This window comes from Astatotilapia calliptera, chromosome 4 (genome assembly GCF_900246225.1).
Source record: "Astatotilapia calliptera chromosome 4, fAstCal1.2, whole genome shotgun sequence".
NCBI classification, from domain to species: Eukaryota; Metazoa; Chordata; class Actinopteri; order Cichliformes; family Cichlidae; genus Astatotilapia; species Astatotilapia calliptera.
Genome location: NC_039305.1, coordinates 13024346 through 13046395, shown reverse-complemented (window position 1 = coordinate 13046395; position 22050 = coordinate 13024346). Strand labels below are relative to the sequence as shown.

At 45.8% G+C, this 22050-nt stretch overlaps 1 protein-coding gene across 10 annotated transcripts in view; it reads right to left on the bottom strand.

Annotated features, from left to right (window-relative positions):
* Window positions 1-22050, bottom strand: part of bahcc1a (BAH domain and coiled-coil containing 1a) — a 61811-nt gene that overhangs the window by 22204 nt on the left and 17557 nt on the right. For 6 of the 10 annotated variants that reach the window (XM_026164859.1, XM_026164862.1, XM_026164863.1 and 3 more), the window contains exons 3-8: window positions 10312-10494; window positions 4202-4327; window positions 1698-4049; window positions 712-826; window positions 411-610; window positions 43-204 (exon numbers count right to left, since the gene is read on the bottom strand). In XM_026164859.1, the coding sequence (XP_026020644.1) occupies window positions 43-204; window positions 411-610; window positions 712-826; window positions 1698-4049; window positions 4202-4327; window positions 10312-10494 (3138 nt within the window). The other 4 variants (XM_026164864.1, XM_026164866.1, XM_026164868.1 and 1 more) reach the window with 3 other exon arrangements.

The following is a 22050-nucleotide window of genomic DNA, read 5'->3' as shown; positions in this document are numbered from 1 at the left end:
TTGTAGATCGATTAGATTAACATATAAAATGCCATGGCTTACCCAGGTGATGGGTCGCAGGATGGGTGGGAGGCTCGGAGGGCAAGACCACCAGTTGGGCAGAGGGGTCTTGAGGCAGAGGCAGGACTGGCTGCAGAGGGCCTGGCATGGCTGCAGAGAAAGCTGGTGGCAGATTCTGGTGTAGGGTTGTATGACCTATACCTGCTTTATAAAGAAATTAAATTACAGAATTCCATATAAACAAAAGAACTTTAAATATATGTATCAGCTGATCAAATCAATTCCAAACGTCTTTGTTTTGGCCTTTTTTTCAATAAACAAAAAAAAGCTGGACTATATGTCTTTATAACACATGAATAAACATAAACATAACCATAACAATAAAATCCTGCCATCAGAAAGCGTCTTACCATAAGAATGTCCCGTCATCCAGAGAGATGGGCTTCCAGTTCTTGGCATCCAATGATGGTGAGCAGAATGTGCAGCAGGATCTCCCAACTGGCCAGACTGGAGGGACGTCCCGCCCGGGACCATGAGATGAGAGGCAAGGTCTCCGTGACAGCTGCTGGAAGGGTGGATCCTTGCAAATTCCACCCTCTCTTTGTTATCCCTGACATCAGAATGACATAAAGATAAAGAAATACAAATTAGAATGTTTCTGTAAAGATTTTAATTTATTAAGTATTGAACAACACCTTTAAAAATACATACCTGATATATGCATCCCTCTCCCTGTCCAAGCAAGTGAGACCTATTTGTTCCTCACTCAGCCTCTTCCTGTCTTCCTCAGTGGTGGGATCTGACAGATACATGGAGCGGGGCTGCCCTGTGAGGCAAACATCAACTTTCACCATTGTGGATCACAGTGAGAACAAAATCCCAAGTCTCTCGCCACTTGTCAGAACCGTGCCGCAAGTTGCAAATGAATACATTTTGAGTATTAAATGCTTTTGTATTGGCAGAATTCATGCTAAAACCATATAGTGCACAGTATTGACATATTACTGTCTTATTTGGAAAGAAAAATAACTTGCTTCATAATATAATAACACATTCAGATATTTATGAAATAAAATTGAAACTTGATGTAGGTCAATTTTGTCCAAAGTTGTTTTGTTTTTTTAATATTGTATTTTTTTGTATATCTATTTATTTCCATTTATATACTGTTGTTCTCAGAGCGAGGCTTAGAAATCTTATATTAATTACTTTTTATCTTGGCAACTCTAAATGGACTCAGACTTGACATCTGTAAACATCATGGTTGATGCCTGTTTGACTCACTAATGTTTGATTAAGGGCAACTAGAAAGTTAAAGAGGGGAAAACCAAGTTAAAATCAGCAAGGCATTGTTTGGGACTGCTGCAGAGGAAATTTATATTTAAACCCATAAGTATTAAACTCCATTCATAGAATTAGCTATGCCTATATTATCCTGTAATGGATCATGGGGACTGGAGCGTATACCTGATGGCAATGAGTGTGAGAATTATACCATTCTGGATTTTTACTGCATTCAGCAAAGGGTATCACCACAAAATCAATATTTTTCTGGCTTTTTATCCGCTTAAAAATGTGCTTTTTCCTGTTTGTTTATTTTCTATATGGCTGTTTCTCTGTTTGCAGCGATATTGTTGGCAAGTTACAGATAAAGAAATATAAGGCCTTCTCACAAGCCAGTGACCTGGATTGCTTACCTTTCACAGACGGATGGACCCTGCCCTGTCGGCTGTTCGGATGATTTTCAGCTGAACGACAAGGTGGTTCCCTCTGTCTGGCCACCGCCACCGCTATTCCTACTGGCGGCTGCCGCACCTCACTTTCACCATGACCTGGCTCCCCCATTTCCCTGCTCCGCCCGTTATAATCAGGACGCTCACTGTCATTAGCCGTACCCTTCCTGGAAGGCAGAGTCTGTTTGTTGCCCTGCAGGGCACAGCTCCCCCCAGATGGACCTGATTTGAGATTTCCTAACCCCCCAAATGGATTCTTTTGGGAGACGAGCAGTGGTTGTTGCTGGTTGCTGTACTTTAGTAAGCTTTTCATTGCACTGCTCTCTCCCTGAGTTGGACCCTGGGGATCAGGTTGCTGCTGTGGTTGCTGCTGTTGCTGGCTGAGGGGAGGTGCGGTGGGGGGCTGTGGAGGAGGGAGGCTTATTCCCGGCTGCTGCTGCTGCTGTTGTTGCTGCTGCTGCTGCTGTTGTTGTTGTTGCTGCTGCTGCTGCTGTTGTTGCTGCTGCTGCTGCTGAGAGTGTTGCCCACCAGTGCTCCCCAACTCCATATATGACTTCCTCTGCTCCTCCTCAGGTTGCGACATGTGGTGAGGAGGCCTCATATTCCAGGGTGGCACTGGGGGCTGCTGGTGGTGGTGCTGCTGCCCACTGCTGTTGCTGTAACCATAAGGAGACATGTCCATCTTTCTTTTAAGCTCCTGACTATTCCCCTGGTTCAACTCAGTGGGTGTCTCTGGGCCAGGTCGGCCATGCTGCTGGTGGCGAATCCTGGCTACCTTTTGGCCGTCTCTCTGTAAAGAGCAGCTACCTCCGGGACCACTGTGTTGTGTTCCACTGTGCTGCCCCATGTTTTTACTTCCAAGTGGGGAAGAGTTTGGCGGGGGTCCGGGATGGGAACAGTCTCGATAAGGAGAAGTGTTTACAGAATGAGGGACCGAGTGCCCTGCCTTGGGTCCCTGGGGCAGCGAGGGTCTGAACACATCCATTTCCACACCACTGTTGATACACTCAGCACTCCGCGATCGCACTACTTGATGCTGCTGTTGAGAATGTGGTGGTTGTTGCTGGGGAGGTGGAGGAAGCTGTGAGGACTGAAGGTGTTGATGGTGGGATTGCATCCAGTCTGGAGCCTTCTCTGTCTTTCTGTATGGGTGCTGCTGCTGCTGCTGTTGTTGCTGTTGTTGTTTTCTGTGCCAATTACTGTGGTGCCCACCGCCACCATTCTTTTCGATTGTCTTGTCCTTGGCATTGCTGCCTCCTCCTCCACTACCCACACCCTGGCAGTCAGGGTTATTAAGCTGGAATGGCCCATTAGATTTATCGCCTACGTCTGCCACAGATGGCACAAATGTAGGCCCTGTGACTTTAGGTTCTCGCCCCACATTGACTGGCCCCCTCTCGTGCGAGGCAGGGTTGGCTAGAGGAGCAGGTGGCGGTGGGCAGAAAAACTCTGGATGGTGGTGTGTGTGGTGGGAATGATGTGGGTGGCTGGGGTGGAGCTGAAGACAGTGGAAGCCCCCTGGATGGGGATGTGTATGGGGGTGAGCATGAGGATGTGGATGGGCCCCTCCAGTAGCAGAACTCATATGTAAGGGTGGGGGTACAGAGTAGGGCAGAGAGTGGTGAAGTGGTGCCTGACCCCTTTCCAAACAGTCTGAAGGTTGTTCACTGATCCTCATTTCCCCACTTACCCCCTCTTTGGTGCAGCGGCCACTGCCACTAGTCCCCAAATGTCTGTTCTGGCTGCTCCCCCCACCACCCATAACCCGAAGGGTTGTGTCCTCACCGCCACAGCTGGACATGGACACCTTAGCCCCTGCTCCAGTTCCTGGATCTCCATTTTGCATCTTGCTATTGTGCAAACAGGCACTGAGGGGCTTGCTCATACTTTGAGGGTGCTCTTTACTGTACATCGTGAGCGACGCCTTATGCCTCTCCAGGGCCCGGCTGTTTACCTCCTCCAGGGGCAGCGGGTGCTGAGGATAGTGCGGGTGCTGCTGATGAGTGTGAGAATGGTGGTGGTGTGTTGGCTGGGGTGGCTGGTGAGCGTGGTGCTGCTGCTGTTGTTGCTGCTGCTGCTGTCTTTCCTTAGCCTCTTGTTTACCACTGGATCTCTCCTTGTCCTTGACATTTACCACTCCTCTTTCCACAGACCCCTCTTTAAGACCCTTATGTATGCCTGTGCCTACCCCTTGATCTCTGTCTCTGCTGCAGGACCCCTGAGTGTGTCCTGAACCTGCCCGAGACATTGGTGGCAGACTATGATTGGCTGAGATGAGAGGTGGCTGGGATGGGAGACCTCGAAGGTAGAAGTTCTCTATAAAATAGAAAAAAGAAGACAAATTAGTCACGGAAAGAAAAAAAAAGCATGCTCTCAGTATTGCACAGACAACAGCACCAGACTATACCGCTTCCATTTGAATTCATATTATTTCCGTGTGATAAAATTTTAATAGTCTCACGTCCCACCTTTTTGTGTGTCATAGAAACGGTGTTGCCCATAGAGAACTCCACTGTTGGCATGGTGATCCAAGTGGCTCATAGGAAGGAACGTGTGGGCCAGACTCCCTGAGAATCGAGGATACCCTGGACCTGCTAAGATATCAGAGAGGGAGAGAGTTGATAAGAAAGGATAACAACCACAGAGATGCAGTTATCCAGTGTAATCCTTCAGGTCCAATGCAGCTGGTGGTGTTCATACGCAAATAAGTGCTGGCTGTGCCTCACATGTTTGCCTTTCCTGCTGGAGTTTAGAATGAAAACAATAACAGACAAGCCTGGGGATTTCTGTAATATATGAAATTTGTCTTTGAAACATATGGTGCTTTCTTTAACTCACTCTTAGAAGTGGCAGCCGCACCTTGAACCATCTGAATGGGGTGATAAGGATGGATTTGAAGCTTGTGTTTGCAATGAACAGAGAGCTGGGCGGCTAACCTTTACTGACCTACATCAGAGGTAAGAGGTCATCGGGATGTTGGGCCTGTAAGCTAGTACACCTGGGCTTATTACACCAAGCCCATCTGGAGGACGTTTACGCCACAACCAAACAAAAAGCTCATTTTGCAACGGGACACTGGAAAACACAAAGGACTTTGAGTGTAGAGGAGAGAAAAGATGGACTGAGATGAAAGCCCATCGCAATATCAATACAAAAAAAAAAAAAAAGCATCTCTATGACAACCCACTTTCACTGCATTTGAGTAACTATAGCATCTAAACACATCAATGTGAATTAAATTAGCCTATCTATGCTACCGTGTAATTAATCATTTCACCCAACCAACGGAATAAAATCGAGGTACTGTAAAGGACACACAAAAAATGTCCAATAATGCGATGATGTTGCTTAGTGACAGCAGCGCTATAGCGTAATTTTAGTTTAATACTTTAAAAAAGCATGATTAAATCCAAGTCATCAGTCTACATACAAGTTAAAGAAATAACTAAGGAAAATAAAAAGACTATATATATATTTATATACACACACACACACCGTCACATGAGTGAACCACTTTTGTTGAAATGGAAAACCAAAAAAGACAGAGACACACTTTTTTGTTTCTTTTTTAATTCATAGGACAGACAGGTCTATCAGCCCACTGTCATAAAGTAAAATTTAAGTGATTAATTTCTCTTCAGCTCAACTATTAGACCCATCTGTCGCTGTAGCTTTACTTTCCAGTGCAGCTCATGGATGGCGTAAAAAGGATACGGGCCGAAAGAGAGGAAAAAATTTTCGGAAAACGTGCGACCTGATCCCAGAAAGCGCAGATGCACTTTATTCGGCCATGTGTTTTTGTACACACATGGTTTTTACAGCAGCTATGAGTGTTGAATGTCTCACTTTCTGCCGGTGGAACAATGGGGCCCGGTCCCAGCTCTGGGGAGGGAGGAGTGTTGTGGTGGGCTTAATGACCTCTTCTCAGTGCGGCCTCTGCATCCTCCCATCTTAATTAATGAAATACACAGAGGAGGCAAACAGCCCTGCAATAACACAGGAGGTGCTGCTTTCTGAGGAGGGCAAAGGGGTGATAATTACATACCCTCACTTTTCCCTTTTCCCGTTTTTCACCTATGTTTCTACCTTGTTTTTTTCCCTTCCCATCCCCCCTCTTTTGTCTCTGTCTCCTCCTTTGCTGTCATGATTAATAAGAACGCAAAATTATGCCAATTCATTTACAGCTTGGGGGGGGGGGAGCTTTGTTTAAGCAAGTCATTTTTTCCTTTGATTTCAGGAGAGGGAAAAGCAGAGAGCTGTTTGCCAGTCTTTATCCAAGCTGGGAGAGGGTCTTTTTTTTTTTTTTTCTGCGGCAGCATGTTGTTTGTGAGCGTGACGATTGATGGCGTAATCCCTTTTCACAGTGTGGTCTGGCTGTGCCCGATAATGCCAGCCTGCTCAGTTTCAGCATGCTCTCCACTGGGGCAGCAAGAGGGGGACTGCTGGGCACGGCGGAGCTCATTCAGCCATTAATCTGGCCAGGACAAGGGAAGCTGCTACTTCTGCTGCCGCTGCCGATGCTGCTGCAGGCGACGTGAGCAGGGTCTTAGTGCAGTCTGCTGACTGCACAGCAACCTCGCTCTCCTTCGCTCCCTCCGCACACTCACACATAAACACGCCAGCATCAGCAAGTGAATGGCAGAGGGGAGTTCACAGCGCATGCCCTCCTTTCCACCGGCAGAGCAGGGGTGAGAGGCAGAACAAACAGAGCTGCATCCCAAGGAGGGATTTCTAGAAGTTCTGAAGGTATTTCTCGCAACATGGTGGGTTGAGAGAAGCAGGCCAACAGGGAGGACAAAGAAGGGGGTTAGATATAGAACAGCACCTAGAGGCAGAGGAGAATTATTCCTGCTGCTTTAGAGGCGGTTTCTCACTAGCACAATACCAGTCCTCTTACACCTTCTCTGAAGACATTCAGTTACTGATAAGGCTTTCACCACTTTTGATAGAAGAAAAAAATAACATAAATGAAAATTCTATTTTCTCCAGGGAGGTGGCTGTAACGCATCAGAGACGAGGAGATAGAAGGACGGAGAGAGAGAGAGCACGCCACAGGAAGACCGAGAGGAGAGGAGGAGCAGCCTGAGCTGCCTGTCAGGTCCGCTAATTGAGAAAAAAGTGACAGAACCATCAAGACACAGAAAGGGAGGAGAAGAGGAGAGGATACGAGAGATGTTTGGCGGAGGAGGGGCAGTGCTGTGGTGGATCTCTTCAGGTTTGACTAATTGAAAGGAAGGGATGCAGACTGGCACAGGAGAGAGAGAGGGAGAGGGAGAGAGAGAATGAAAGAAGCAGGAGTAAGGAAGAGGAGAGGCGGGGGGTGCAGCTTAAATCCTACAAAAGGAAAAGCAAGCAACTGCTCACAGAAGGAAAGATGGACAACTGAAGATAGGCTTGGAAAGGCGTATCAAACAGAAGTGGATTAGACAGGTGTGTGCAGGCAACTCTGTGTGTGCGTGCACGCGTGTGTTTATATGTGTGGACAAAGATATGAGACTGCGATTATTTTTGGCATAACTTAAGAAGTCATTTGGACCCTGGCCAGCTGGCCTCGGGACTGCGAGGAGTCGGCAGGTTTTCTTTTTATTCTTTACCCACTCCCCACCCTTTTTTCTCCTCTTTTGGTCATTTTTATTTATTTATTTATTTTTTTCATTTTTCCACTCAGTCGATTCAGTGGGGTTTATTCAAACAGTCCCAGACATGAAAATAAATCTTTCAAAAGCTCGGTGGGCCTAATTTATTTTAACAGGTGTTGTGAAAACATTTTACATTTACTGAAACATTCACTACACTGCATCTGCCCCTATTTTTGTGTCCCCCCACCGCTGACCCACCCTCCTTCTTGCATCCGTAGCCGTATACTAAGACTCCGTCTCTGTGACAGTGAGCTCACAGCACTGCTCAGCTCAGCAAAGGAAAAAAAACAGACAATTCCTTGTGGTAACATACAATGGCTGCTGCTGTAGCTGGCAAGAAGAGATTCTGAAACAAAAACTTCCTTTAATCTCTGTTAACTCCTCTGACGTCATGAAAGCCACTAATGATTTGGGTCTTGTTGCTGTGACCTTACAGAAATATCCTAGAATTTGTTAGACTGGATGTACACTTTCCTTTTCCCAAAACAATAAATCTTTAACCAAAAGTCAACAAAAGACTGTTGTGTTAAAAAAGAAAAAAAAAATGCCTTTGCCAAAGTTATCCTTACCGCCAGTGTCATTTAAAGGAGCCTAAACTGACAGGAAAGCACGTCCAGACTACTGCCCATGCCAGGGCAGCTGAAGTTGAGAGACCTTTTTTTCCCTCTTATTTTAGCCAACCTGAGAAACTGAGGTTGAAAGTTTGCGATGGGATATTTTGTTACTTTAGTAGCCAAAGTAGGGGCGTTTCCATGGATATGTTTAGGGTCAATGCATAAGGTTAAAATATTCAAATTTTTGTAACAGCCCGCATAATCAGTAAAAGAAGTGTAATGCTGGTACATCTGGGTGCTGAAACCTTGAAAGAATGCTGCATTTCTGAACATTTTTGCTGTTTTCTCCGGGCTTAATGGAGCAAAAATAATATCCATCTTACATTTTATGTGGCTTTTCTTTATCACCAACTCATTTCAAATGCCCGCAAAACTTATTATATTGAAAAGAGGAATTAATTCTTAATTCACTCACCAAATAGGAGTAATAAAAAATAAATGTGATTAGCCTGCTCCATATAGCCACAGTCCATTGTTTATCCCCACTAAGTGACTAGTTAGCAAGCAAAGGAGATAATTGTTCTCATCTGCTTGTTACGTGCTAGATTTCGGGCTTTTAATCTGCAGAAAAATGTGTCAGAGGAATAGCGGAAACAAAGACGTTCCGCGCAATGACAGGTATATGCCAGAAACGTGCGAATCGTAAAATCGTTTTCGAATACAAATTTGAACTGCTTTGCTTAGATATGCATGCAAGCAGCCACTTTAAAAACAGAGAAAAAGAAGAAGAAGAAAAAAAAATAAAAACACAGCACTTCTTTGAGGTTACAAGCGAAACACTAATGCACCGACACAAGCACAAGTCAATGCCTGCTCTGATGCTGGTGGGGTTCTGCTGACACCCGGAGAGAGAAGGCGAGAGTCTGGGTAATTGTGCCGCTCATTTTGATGACTTGCTTTTTATGCAAAACAGGAAAAAGACAATATGCAATTATCTTGAGGAGGGAACAGCTGAATGTGGTTGATGAACAGTCTGGATTCAATCATGCTCTTAGTGCGTTATATGCAATTAAACTGCAATAGAGATAATGGCCTCCATTGCCAACTGAGTAATAATCCCAGTCATAATCACCTCCATTACTTTTATTAGGCTTGGCATTATCTTCATCACTCTTAATATTATTTTACTTTTCCACAAGAAGAAAGTGTTTGACAATGAAACCTAGAAAGTATAAGATAAAGGAAACACTGATGCTTACAAAATGAGTTTGGAGGGAAATGTCTGAGATTGGGCTGACGCCGGAGCTAATATTTTGGAGGAGTCTAGAGTTTAATCTGGTGTAGCATCTGTCCACTGAGTCAGCGGCCTGGTGCCCGGGGCATCAGAGCAAGGAAGTTGCTGGGAGATATCATATGACTTAACAATCTTCATGACAATACAGCATCTCAGCTGTAATCCACTTAATCATCCCTGGACACATAACATGCAGGTGGGGTGCCGCTGATGAGTGACCACGAATTTCAAAAAAAAAAAAAAAAGAGAAAAGAAACACTTCCCACTGGTCTCCCCACCGATAACATCTGGGCTATTCTTAGATAATAAATATATTATAACCGGGGGCTGAAATAACAAGAGTCCATCCAGGATTGTGATTCACCAGGTAATTTTAGGTGGCCATCACAGTGCGTAATTAGCAAGATGTAAATCTGAAGGTGAAGACACAGAAAAGCTGACCTTACGTTAATATATTAATAAGATGATTTGTCTTGTGTTTATCTGTCACCCCAATTAATTCCTGAAACACCCAACTTCATTAATCCCTCAGCTTTATCGTTATCTGACTTCCTGGCTGTATGGAGACAGAATATGAGGTGTTGAAGTTGGTTTGTGAGTGTATGTGCGTGTGTGTCGAGTAAGGGTTTAGTAATTCTGATTGGTGGGAACCTTTTTAAGACTGTGATGGAGACACCGGCTGAAAGCTCTGCAATCACTGCAACTTTTTTTTTTTTTACTGGCACACAGTCGCATGTGCTGCTTCAGAGGGCCCTGAGTGACATTCCTGCTGACATGAATCGAATACCGCAAGATTCTGTGGCTGAACTTTTAACCCTGTGTCTGTATCCAGAAAACCGTGGCACAGTGTTCTATCCCAAACATGCTGGGTGTGGGCCTATTTTAGTGCATAAATAAAAGGGTTGGAGCCCAGACGATTATAAGCCATACTTTGGTGCAAACCTAGCGCGACACAAAAATATACAATATCAGAGTAACAATACACCGTGCAAAGCTGCCTCCAATAATGCCAGGACATAAATATCACCTCATCCAGATGGTGCGGTCAGATGAGGGGCTGTGTGTTTGTGTACATGTGTGATTTGAGGTACCTTCATGCGAATGGGGAAACCAGATTTGCGAGGCGCTCGAGTGGGGTCCGCCACGGAAGGAGGGCGAAGAGGGCGAGGAGGGCGGCCGGGAGGGATGAGACGGGTGGGAAGGAGGGGAACCCAGACTACTGGCCAGAAAGGTCCCCATGAAGGAGGCAGAAGAATTGCCCATCAATCCACTGCCTGCATTCCCACAGGAACAAAAGGTAAGGAGAGAGAAGAATGGTTAGAATTGGGAGTGTGTGTACACTGGGACAGTGAGTGTGACTAAAAAGGAAAAACAACAAGAATAGCTTTGCATCTCAGTGTGAGGCCCACTCATATATACATATTTTTCTTCTCTTTTTTTGGTAGAATCATTAAGCCAGGCAAATGTGATCGCTGCTCTCGGGAGAGGCTGAATGAGTGAGAGAGCGTATGTGTGTGACAGAGAGAAAGTGTGAGACTCTCCTCCCCCTCACTGTCAGCAGAGTCCTCTTCCCTCGTCTTCTCTCCCCTCACACCACCTCTCCCCATGGGCAGACAGAGGTCTCATCTCACAGCTGAGTACACACTTTCTCAGGCTCTCTCCCTCTCGCTCTCACACACTTTTGCTCCTGCTCCCCAGTGTCCCTTTCTCAATTTCTCTCCCTCCCTCCATTATCTTGTGCTCTCCATCTCTCACTTTCATGCCCTCAATCTCTTTTATTGCTTTGCTCCATTTCACCTCCTCTCTGTCTGGTTTTCTTTCAGTCTTGCTTTTTCTCTGCGTGACGCTGACAATCCCGTGCTCTTCTTTCTTCTCTGGTTCCATTTCGGTGTTTCACTCCTTTCTCCTTCCTCCTGCTTTGTTACAAAAGCTGTCTTCACTCTTCTCGTCCCCTCCTCTGTCCCATTTTGATGTGCAGAAATACACCATGCCTCTTCCAAATCCTCATTGTCTCTTCCTTCCCTCCCTCTTTCCCTGTTTCTAGCATTGCTTTGCTTTGTTCTTTACCATAATAATGGCACCAGCAGAGCAATCTGTCCCTGGCTGGCTGAACTGTGTGTTTAACAAGACTATGATGAGTAATTGACCATTTGTAGCAACGCCCGTATGACTGGGGGCTGATTGTCTATTATGCATTGCTGGGCAAGCTGGAGAAAACACACTGATTAACCACTGCTTAAATTGCATTCCCATTACGCGCCCGCCAGTGCACTTGAGCGAGGGGCCCGGGTGCCCAGCTCTTTGCGCATTCATTTCCCCCAAGTCACACCACCGTGAAGTCTCATGCATATGTATGAAGTTGCCTGTATGAGAGCACACATGCAGATACATGCTCAGACACACATTAGTGTATCGTATATCGCGCACACCAAAACACGGGGAGAGCGACACAGTAGAAATTCATTATGAGCCTCTTATGACAAGCTGATCTCCCAAGGAATGCTGAGTGATTTGATTTTCTTGGAGCATGAATCAGTCCAAACATGCATCGATCCTTTTTTTTTTCTTTTTCTGGGAGTGTGAGAACAATTGTGTGGGAGCCTTAATCAGCCAGCCAGTGAGTGAGCGTATCCTCTGGGCAGACAGCAGGGATAAACCCATCAGTCTGCTTCTCGCTTTTGCACCGAATAGCCTATGGCTCATAGGCCAGAGCACAGAAGCATGCAGAGGCGTGCGCGCACAAACACACAACACGTACAAAAGCACCTCTGTCACACTTGGTACCACCGCCCCAGACAGGTGGAAATCCCCCACGATCCCCAACCTTACAGCGCCCTGCCTCGAAAAACTACCTTACAACCAATCCTGCGTGTGTGTGTGTGTTTGTGCGCATGTGGATGCAGCGACACTCTTGGAGGTCTCTGAAATTTGATCACAGAAAGAAATGAAGCCAAAGTGTGTTGTGATTCATTTCTCTTTTGCTGTAGATTATCTGGATTATCAGGTTATCTTAGTCTAAGCCTGTAAAATTGGGCTGGAGGTTTTTATTTAGATCCACTTCTAATAACAAAACATTGGAACAAAATAATGAGACTACATCTCCTAAATCACATGGTAGCAAAAATCTTCTATTTAATCAGATTTCAATTGTCTATAGCAACATTTCACATGTTGATGGGAGACACTGTCAAGTAGCCTGGTCACATGCTACACTATCCATGCTGTTCTCCTTTTGCTCTGTATCAGTCCCCATTCCCCTCTGCTGCCACCTCCTATCACTTGGTCCCTGTGGAGGGCTCCTGGCACGGTTCTGCGGAGTTCAGAGTGGGTGTCGGGGGCCAGTGGAGGTGGGGGGTGGGTGGGTGGATTATGGCCAGCATGCTCACCAGGCACACATCCAACCTTCATCATCCAGACACGTCGGGCTCCTGTATGTCACCGCCCTCCATGCTGCACACTCATTGCCCCCCTCCCCTCTTCTGCCTGTCGCCCCCAGGAACCCCAGCTTTCCTCAGTGCCTCCGGCTCACATAAATCAGCTAATCCTCCTGCATTATTAACAGCCTTGCCTCAGAGTGAGAGAGGGAGAAAGGGTGAGAGAGACATAGAGTGACAGAGAGAGGCTGCAAAGCCCCTCTTAACGCAGTGAGGAGAGAGCCTCTGCCAGAAAGACAAGGAAAGGAGAAGGACAATACATTAAAAAGGGGATGTGTAGATGTCGGGCAAGGAGATCTTTGAAGTTTAAGCCTGTGTTCAGGGAGAAAGGGATTGAATGAAAACCTCAGAAGGGTCTTGGATCAAATCAAACCACAAGCCCTTCCCACAGCACAACCAAATCAGACCTTCCAGTGGTCCAGTTTGGCCATGGCATCTTCACTTGGTGAAGGACTGATGTAAACTGTAGCAGGTGAGAGTTAGTGGTTGGCAGACTCCTCAACCTGTCAATCACACTAAATAACCTCTCCCTTAGTGTTATAGTTGCCTCCTACTGAAAGTATGCTGTGCATGACGCCACACAAATTCCTGCTTCTTTTTTTTTTCTTCAAATTTTCATACTCTTGTTTAGAAAACACAAACTCCACTCACGCTGCGTTAATACAATGCCCTCCCTGAACCCATTTAAATCCTAATGAATCAGAGGTGTCGGTGAGAAAGCACATAGGTTATAAAAGTGGGCTGGTTTTTCACCTTTCTTTCACTTCGGATGCCAACTAAAGCAGTGCAGAACAAGTGGAATAAAAGTCTGAGCCATGACGGCACCACTGCTCGACTTACTATTACAGTTTTAGTGGTGTAATAAATAGTGACTTAGCCGTTGCTCCACCGCCTCCTTGTAAAAGTTATGTTTTCTTCGCCTGTGTGTTTTCTCTAAACTGTGTTTATTTATTTCTCCAGTTCCTAAGTGGAGCCAGCAGTGCAGTTGTATGCGCTCTTAAGAAAATCGGGTCATGTGCATCCTAATCGGCACCGATCCCTGACAGAGATGAAGATTAATCCTATTAGGGAATTAAAGGAGAAGGGGACACCGGGATAAGGGGAAACCCACCTCCCTTCCTGACATCTCAACACCACATCCCAACACTCAAACTCACACAGTTGTGTTCACATAGATCCAGAGAAACAAACACAAATGCCGCAGAACCTCCGGAGGTGGAAGTGTTAACTAGTGCTACTGTTTTGCTCCGGCGTTGGTGTGCAAGGGTGAAGGAGACCAGTTTGCGTGCAACAACAAAAATATACATGCATGCACACACAATAATGTGGGCCCAGGCATGGGCCCCTGAGGGCGGCACGGAGTGAGCAGCAGGCAGGGAGGCGTAGCTAGGAGAACGAAGGCCCAGTTGTCATGGGAACGAAAGAGAAACAGCGCTCGAGGCAAGGAGGCTGAATACGAGCCATTACAACAGCAGTGGGCAGATGCAGTTGGTCAGCATGCTGCTCAGCAAGAACAGCCAGTCTACCTTGAAACCCCACTTAGGTCACAGTTGCAATCAAACACACACTCGTCCAGTGAATTTAAACAGGTTTCAATTGTCAAGTTGAGGGGAGAGATGTGATGTCATCATACAACTCGGGGTAATTTGGGGCCTTGACGAAGCATAATACAATCTCATCTGCATGTGGACCACAAAGTGATGGGGTAAAAGGAAAAAAAAAAAGCTAGGAAGACAACAAGCACCCACCCACAACATCTTGTTCTTTTCAACGCTGGGAATCAGATCAAAAATTTCTCCTGAAGAGGCAGACGCCCATCCACATGCGCTTGTGTTTATGAGCATGTGAGGGAGCACATGGGGATCTACAACTACGCCTCTAAGAAGAAGAAGAAGAAGAAGAAGAAGTACATTTATTTCACCTTGGATCATATTTCTCTGTCTGCTCTTGAAAAACAAGCCAAGGCAGTCTAAAGCCCTCCGTCTTATTCACAGACCGCAGCCCGAAGGGACGGATGGACGTGTCGTCTAGACAAAGAAGCCAGACGCACAATGAGAAGTGAGAGTGATGGTGACGCGAGGAGAAGAGAGACGGAAAGAAAATTGCAGATGTGACTGCATCAACCTGCTCTCCACAGCTCAGTGATCACCAAGTGCCACAGAGTGGAGGGAAGAAGCAGAAGAAGAAATGCCAGAGAATAAAAACACACAGACACACAACCAGTTTATAAGAGCTCGTATCAGAGAGTCTGTGAGCAGTTTAGGTCGCTCAGTGAACGGTCAGTGCCATGTGGCAGCTGTACTCTCTCTCACTCTCTCAGTCATGTCCTCTGACAGAAAATACACACTCCCCTTCTTGTCTTAAATGAATGAAATTAACATCAGATTGGTGATTCAAGGGAAAATAAATATAAATGTACTTCTTCCAGGAGCTGCTAGTTACTGGCACTGCTTTAACACAGAAAGAAACGCGACAGAACATATACTGGTAAGCTAGGTTTTATATTATATCAGACATTTAAGAATTTCTGTGTTTAGCTGTAAATTGTAGCAGCTTGTTTCTTTAGCACTTGTTTACGAAAGAACCCACTATGAAAGTAGGAAACAGCAAGGAAGAAACAGACATTTGAAGAGTTACTTACCAAGTAAAAACATACTGAGCAGGATGCTCGTTGGTAAGCGAACTTCACTCCCACTTCAGTGTCTTTTTCATCAGAGTTTCCTACTAATGTAGTTCCATGTTCTGCCCAGGAATTCAGACGCCCAAGAAGAAGCCAGCCAGACTTTCCACACATACACATTCACTCAAACACAGGACTTAGTTTTTGACCCTCCAGTAACACAGACTGGATTGGGCAACTGTACACATCAGCAGCCCCAGACAGACTGCACTGCTACCCTGGAGGGCCGCTGACTAACCCAGCACCTACTTCCTCACAATAAAACACAGATGGAATTTCAAATGGCTACTAAAGTGGGGGGATTTCCTTCAAACAGTCAAAGTCATCTTGAAAACATTAGTGCAACTGGTAGCCAAATTCCTCCTCACTTCAGAATGGCTGTAGCAAGTTTTTTTCCCCTTCCTCTTCTTAACTTGCCCCCTGCTTTACAAACTCCCACCTCCCTGACTTTTTTCTTTCTGTGTCGATGTCAGGCTTGATGGTGGGACTGGGGGAGTGGGCTACTGCAGGAGGATCAGAAGTATACTGAAGTGAGGGAGAGAAAGAGTGAGAGAGCGAGCAGGCAGTCCAGTCCTGGACCTGGGCCCAGTGCAGGGGTGGGGGAAAGTGCCAGCAGCGGACGCCTCCAACACTCTCCACACTGCGTGCCTGTGGAGTGAGTTTAGTGGATGTGGTCAGTGTGGGGGTGGGAGAAAGAGAACCAGTTATAAGAATGGATGGCGAAAGAGAGTGAGAAAGCCTCGTTACTACATGCAACATCCAGAGGAGGGGAAAGGGGTGAGAGTTTAGAGTAGATAAGAGACCGAGGAACTGTGAGAAACTTTCAAAGTGAAATCAGCAGAGAGCGTGTGGGAGTATGTGTGTGTGCGTTTATGAACATATGTGATCCTTTGTGTGTGCGATTGTGCATCCGTATGGTGGTCGTCTCGCTCAAGTTGACAGCCTGTGTTTGCTGAGTGGCTTTGTGGTCAGCCACTCTCTCACTACTGAAGTGATGACGGGGTAAAAGGGATTCTGGGAATTCTTTGCATGAGTACAATGCAAATAAAATTGGCCTGGAGAGGTCAGCTGAAGAACCCCTGCCACTTCACCCAGCTGTTTATACAATATAGAAGTCGACATGATATGGATAAGAGATTCTAATCCTAAACAAATTAGACCAACTGGCTCACTCAAGTTTGGCAGGGAGCCCGAACATAACAATGGAGCCACACATGCCACGCTAAAGAGAAAACGGGAGAAAATGTGCACACATGCCACCAGCGTCTCTCTTTATCTATTCTACTCCTCGAACCTTTTCACTGTTTATACAGCAGTTTGCAAAACTGCAAAAGCCAGCATCACATGTGTCTAGGTACCTGGCCAGGCTGCCATTTCAAGGAGTACAGCACGTCATGTTTATCACAATTAATCATTCATGAAGCTCTTTTTCAGAAAGGTTTATTTTTATCAAAAAGGAGCTTCCTCTTCAGTTCCATAGCCGCTGTGCCAACACTGGTATGAGGGGCAGGAGGGGGCCAACAGAAAGAGATATCAATGTCTGATAGAGTTCCTGCTGAAGAGGTGTGTTATGGGCAAAGTAAATAAAGAAGACAGACTGAAATTTCATGGCTATTTTCTGGGGAGCGGGCCAGGAAGTGTTGTTTAAGAGACAATCAGACATCTGACTGTCAAAGTGAGATTGTGCTAAGCGGTGAAGATTGCAGGTGAGAGCTAGAGCGGAGTAAAAAACTGGGGTAAGAGCGGGGCGATGAAGGGTAAAGTGCAGTGCTAAGGTTTAATGCTACTCACTGTTTATTGCTATTAAAATATTAATAGCCTCAGGCAAAGGTTTGGGCTCATCACTTAGACCCTTGTTTAAGCGCGCTTGCTGTGAGCCATGTGAAAGTGCAGTTGTTTGCTGAGTCACTGGCCTCATCTGTGGAGAACAAGCAGACATTCCAGGTCCGGGACTCGGAAGGTGGGAGGACAGATTCGAAACAGCAACAGCACCAGGCCAGGCCAAATGAGCTCAAGGCCCATTACCTTCCTTTTATACTCACCCACACATGCACACTCTCTTTACCTAGTCCCACAACAGAGATTTAAGAGAACATACAAGAAAACCACAACACGAAATCACCGCATTCTGCTTTTGCTCGTTTCTGTCCTTTCTGTGAGAACTTAAGTGTTCATGATGTAACAGGAAGTGCAAATTACTCAAGCAGTTTTCTCATTACGAAGTGTTTTCTCTCAAAGCACATAGTTATTTCCGTCAGCATTTTACTTTATTAAACTTCCCTCCACGCTTTACTAAACCTATTCCTTTTTTTCCCTCTTGGCTACGTGGATAAAATGCAAATGTTTCTTATGGAACGGGCATAAAAGGCATCAGATTTAGTTGGAACTACTTTACTCCTTGTAACTTCTACAGGACATTTGATGTGTCCAGACCAAACTGGTGGTTGTGCTTGTTAACTGACCCATTGTTCCACGAGGGTCATTTGTTGCATCCCAGCTCTTTATTCCCGAGGCATGAAATTGCGATTCCCATAGTGGGGCTCGTTCTCTCATCCACAGATTCACGCTAACATCCACATTTTTATTTTGCCTTCTCTTCCCTTCTCTGGTTGATCCTGTCTTTATGATATACGCACACAGCAGCAGCACACCCAAACACAAAAAGAGCCGCCCACAGCTGCGTCAGGCCATCTCTCTAACAATCCAATCTGTTTTCTTTCCCATGATGTTTCCCATTGGCACAGGGAGGAGAAAATCAGATTTACTCCCCCACAGGGCCCATGCAGTTGCACTGATATGGAAAATGATTTCAGTGCTGCTTGAGCCCATAAACATTATTTTGGTCTCCCCTGTTAATGACACATTTCTTCCCAGCATTGTGGATCTCACAGAGGAAGAGATGAGATTCAGGGGGCGAACAAGGGAGGAGGAGGAAGAGAGGAAGAGGGGAGGAATCCTCCAGGGCCTCGCATACGACAAGGGAGTCCTTCACCCCTCAAACTGCTTTCTGACATCCAAGACTTATTCAGCCTCTTCTTCATTCACACACGCACACACTCAGAAATACAAACAGCTAATCATCCTACCAATCATTCAGGAGCTTGAATTGCATGGGTCATTAAATACCACCACTCCCCAAATCCCAAAAAACAAACAGACAGAAAAAATAATAATTCCCCGTTAGAAAGCAGAGCAGAGTCAAAGAAGGCTTTCTCACCTCTCTCTATATCGAGCTGTCAGCCTGATTCTAAACACACCATGTTTGGCTCCGGGGCTCAAAGCCGCCTTACTACAATTGTGTCATACAGCCCACATATCTTTTTATTGGTGGTAGCAGCCAATATAGCAGCCCCTCTTCTCCTCCTTTAATGCGGGGATAAAATTTATACTTTTAGCGGTGTGTTACAAACACTTTCTGCCCGAGGCATATTGTCAACGACAGGAGCACGCCGTTGCCTTGAGTCCTAAACGCAAGTCATTTAATATGATGGTGTTAAAAAGAGACTCCAACAGGCCAATAGTGAGGCACTAAACCTCCCATTTGGCATCCATTAAAGCCCATCTGCAGGAACAAATACAAGCCGGATGAGCAGGAAACAGCCACGTTAGCTATGACTAAAAACTATCCTTCATTTGTGAATATTCACTCACAGGCCTCTGAAAACTCTAGATCCAAAAATGGGATTTTCATGGTCCTCCTGTTTCACTGGAAAGATCAGATGGAATGCTCTGAATCTGGTTTGTTTTACAGCTGATGACTGATCCTTCTAAATCCATTGGTTTTATGTTCTGGCCATGGGGATGGATGGGTGACTAACGGCAGCTTGCGTGCCATGTTTCAGCCGACGCAGGCAAAGCTCAGCCAGCCAGGTCACGGACACAGACATGCCTCGTAGTGGGGAAAAAAGAGAGATTAAAACAAGGATTCAGCACTATTCTCTAATTAGTACCCTGTTAACTTTTGAACTTAATTGGTTAATTGAGATGTGGTTAGACCGGGCAGGTTTCCCCTCCCTCAGGGTGACCATACGGCTCCAGCATTTCAGCCTGGCAGTGCCTGGCACAGGAGGTGGCTGCGTCTCTCTCGCTCTCGCTCTCCTTCTCTTTTTGAGCATCCCACCGCTCCACTGACGAGGAGTAATGATGCCGCACAGGAGGCAGTAAAACTGTGTTTTGCGAGTGTGTTTTAGCAGAGATTGTACCCATGCACTGCACATATGCTCGTGCCACATCAAAGCGGTGCTTTGACTACCCAGTCCTGGGTGGTCTAATCCTCTCTTCTCTCAACCAGCAGTGCTAGGTAGATAGACTTTGGAAAAGTGTAGTGTGGATGTTGGTGGATGTTACCTCACCACAGGCGAGGGTTCTGTCAAATTCAGAAGTTAGTTTGCTTTGGAGGAGACATGGGCAACGTGCTGAGGGAGAATAAAAGTGCGCTGCAATGCATACACAGATAAACGCACGCTCACGCTTGGGCGTCGCATTGCTCGAGTCTCCCCATCTCCTTTGGTTCATGCACAATGATAACCACAACACCACATAAATCTGCAAGCAGCTCAATTCATTGGAGCAAATTTTGCCTGCTGTCTTCCCTTTTTCACTTTCATCCCTTCTTCTCCATTTGCTCCTTCGAGCCCCATCACTCATTCCCCTTCTCAGTTTTCCTTTTCCGTCCTCACACCCTCTCCATCATCCCACATCACTCTCCCTCCATCCCCCTGCTGCTCAGTTCCATATTTCTGTCCTCCCTCATCACCTCGGTCTCTTCCCTCAGTTGGCGTCAGCCACATGCTTCAAAATGGAAACACTTTCTCTTCATTTTCAGTTTTTTTTCTCTTTAAAAATCACTTTTCCTCCCACTCTCTTGTCCCATTTGCGCTCCGTTTCTCTGCTCTTGTTTGTCCATCAGTGTTCACAAGGTCCAAAAGTGTAATGAACATCTTGTTTTATGGGGTTAGCCCCTCCCTATATCAGAGTCACCCATAAATCAACATCCTAGCATTCAAACGGCAACGAGGACTCGTCGGAATGTCCTGTTCTCCCCAGTCTTCCCATCTTTTCTCCCTCCCTCCGTCTGTAGCCTGGCACCTCATTTAGGTCATGCAGAGCAGTCCCGGACATCAGGGGTCTGGTTGGAGTCACTACGTTGCTGCTGTCCTCCAAGTTCTCTTGGATTGTCCTGTAATATGATAAAGTCTGATGTCTGTGAGAGAAACAGAAGGCAGCTCCCTGCTCTGGCTTCTCTCTTTTTGATGTAGCCTGTCAGAGGCACAGAGCAGAACAGTGCAGATAACAGAGCCGGGAACCGCTGCACCAGCCAGTCCAAGGTCTTTCTGCAGCCCTGAATGTAATTTGCTGTTGGTTCACAGGGGGAACAAAGGAAAAATGTTTAATTCTTGTAGCGTTCGGCTAAGACAAATGCAAGCAGTTTTGTTCTGATAACCTACAGACAAGGGGAAGCGAGGCACCTGGGTAGCCAAGGCCAAACATTATACAGTATCACCTTGTAAAGAACACAGTGTATAATCTCACATGCATCACCTTGACTTCTCTTGTTACCAAACGTCTTAGCCATAATGACAAAACTCTTCTCGACTCATGGAGATAACCACTTCCTCTCCCACTTTATCCATCTGCACTTTCAAATGCACCAGTTTAGCCAAATCACGCTGCCAAACTGGCCTTTAAAGATGAGTTATATCTTGCGATAACTCTTGACACCGGTCATCTATGGAATGCTGCTGCCGGTGCTGCTCAACATCTGCAGCCACAAAGGCAGAAATGAGTAAAATTAAGAGCATTTCCTGTCATCATTACAAAAGAACGGAGCTCATCATTGCACAAACATCAGCAGATGAAGTGTAACACAGAGCAAGGCAGCAGCAAAGACAAAACCCCCCACAAATTTAAATGCCTCTTGTCTCCCCTCCTGTTCCCTGACCTGCCATGACCTACCTTAGCCTCCTCTGCTCTCCAGCTGGTTATCTTGACGGCTTTAACGACTCATTGTGGAAGAGGCAAAAATACAAGGTCAAACCACGGAGGAGGAAGGGGGATTGTTTTTTCTAGATCAGCTTCTCATTCCTGTCTGTGTGGATGAACAGCTACCACTGCAGTCCTCCATTACTTTTACAGTGATCGCATTTAGTATGTTGGAGGGGCATTATGGGCCATCATGTGTTATCCTCCCCTCTGTATTTGTCTGGGACACACACACACACACACACATATATATATAAAAGAAATAGCAGAGAAGAAGGGAACAGACCTTGTGGGCTTACAACAGGCTTGCAGCATCTGATCGAAGTCAACAGATGTGTTGCAGCTGCTTGTTTGGTTTGCCTTAGCAGATCCTTCCAATCACACACACTTACTGACAAGTCACACAAAAACACCACTAAATACTGAAAAGTTATAAACCTGCAAGTTAAAAAAAAATGTTTTCCAACTGGCCATGTCTAATAGTTCTATACTAGCAGTGTTTTAGGTTTCAAATAAAAACTCAGTATCCCTGAGTAACTATTAAAGTTACTTTGAACAGTGCACCTATTCTTATTTTTCTTTAATTTATGCTTAACATTGGTGGCCATAAAATATATCAGCACCTATGCTGGGTCAGAAAGCCAAAATTTATATGAAAGGTCTGAACTCATGCAATGATTTGGTGAATGTATGAAACAAATGAAGCAAGTCATAGCTGTGGGGTTGACCGGAGA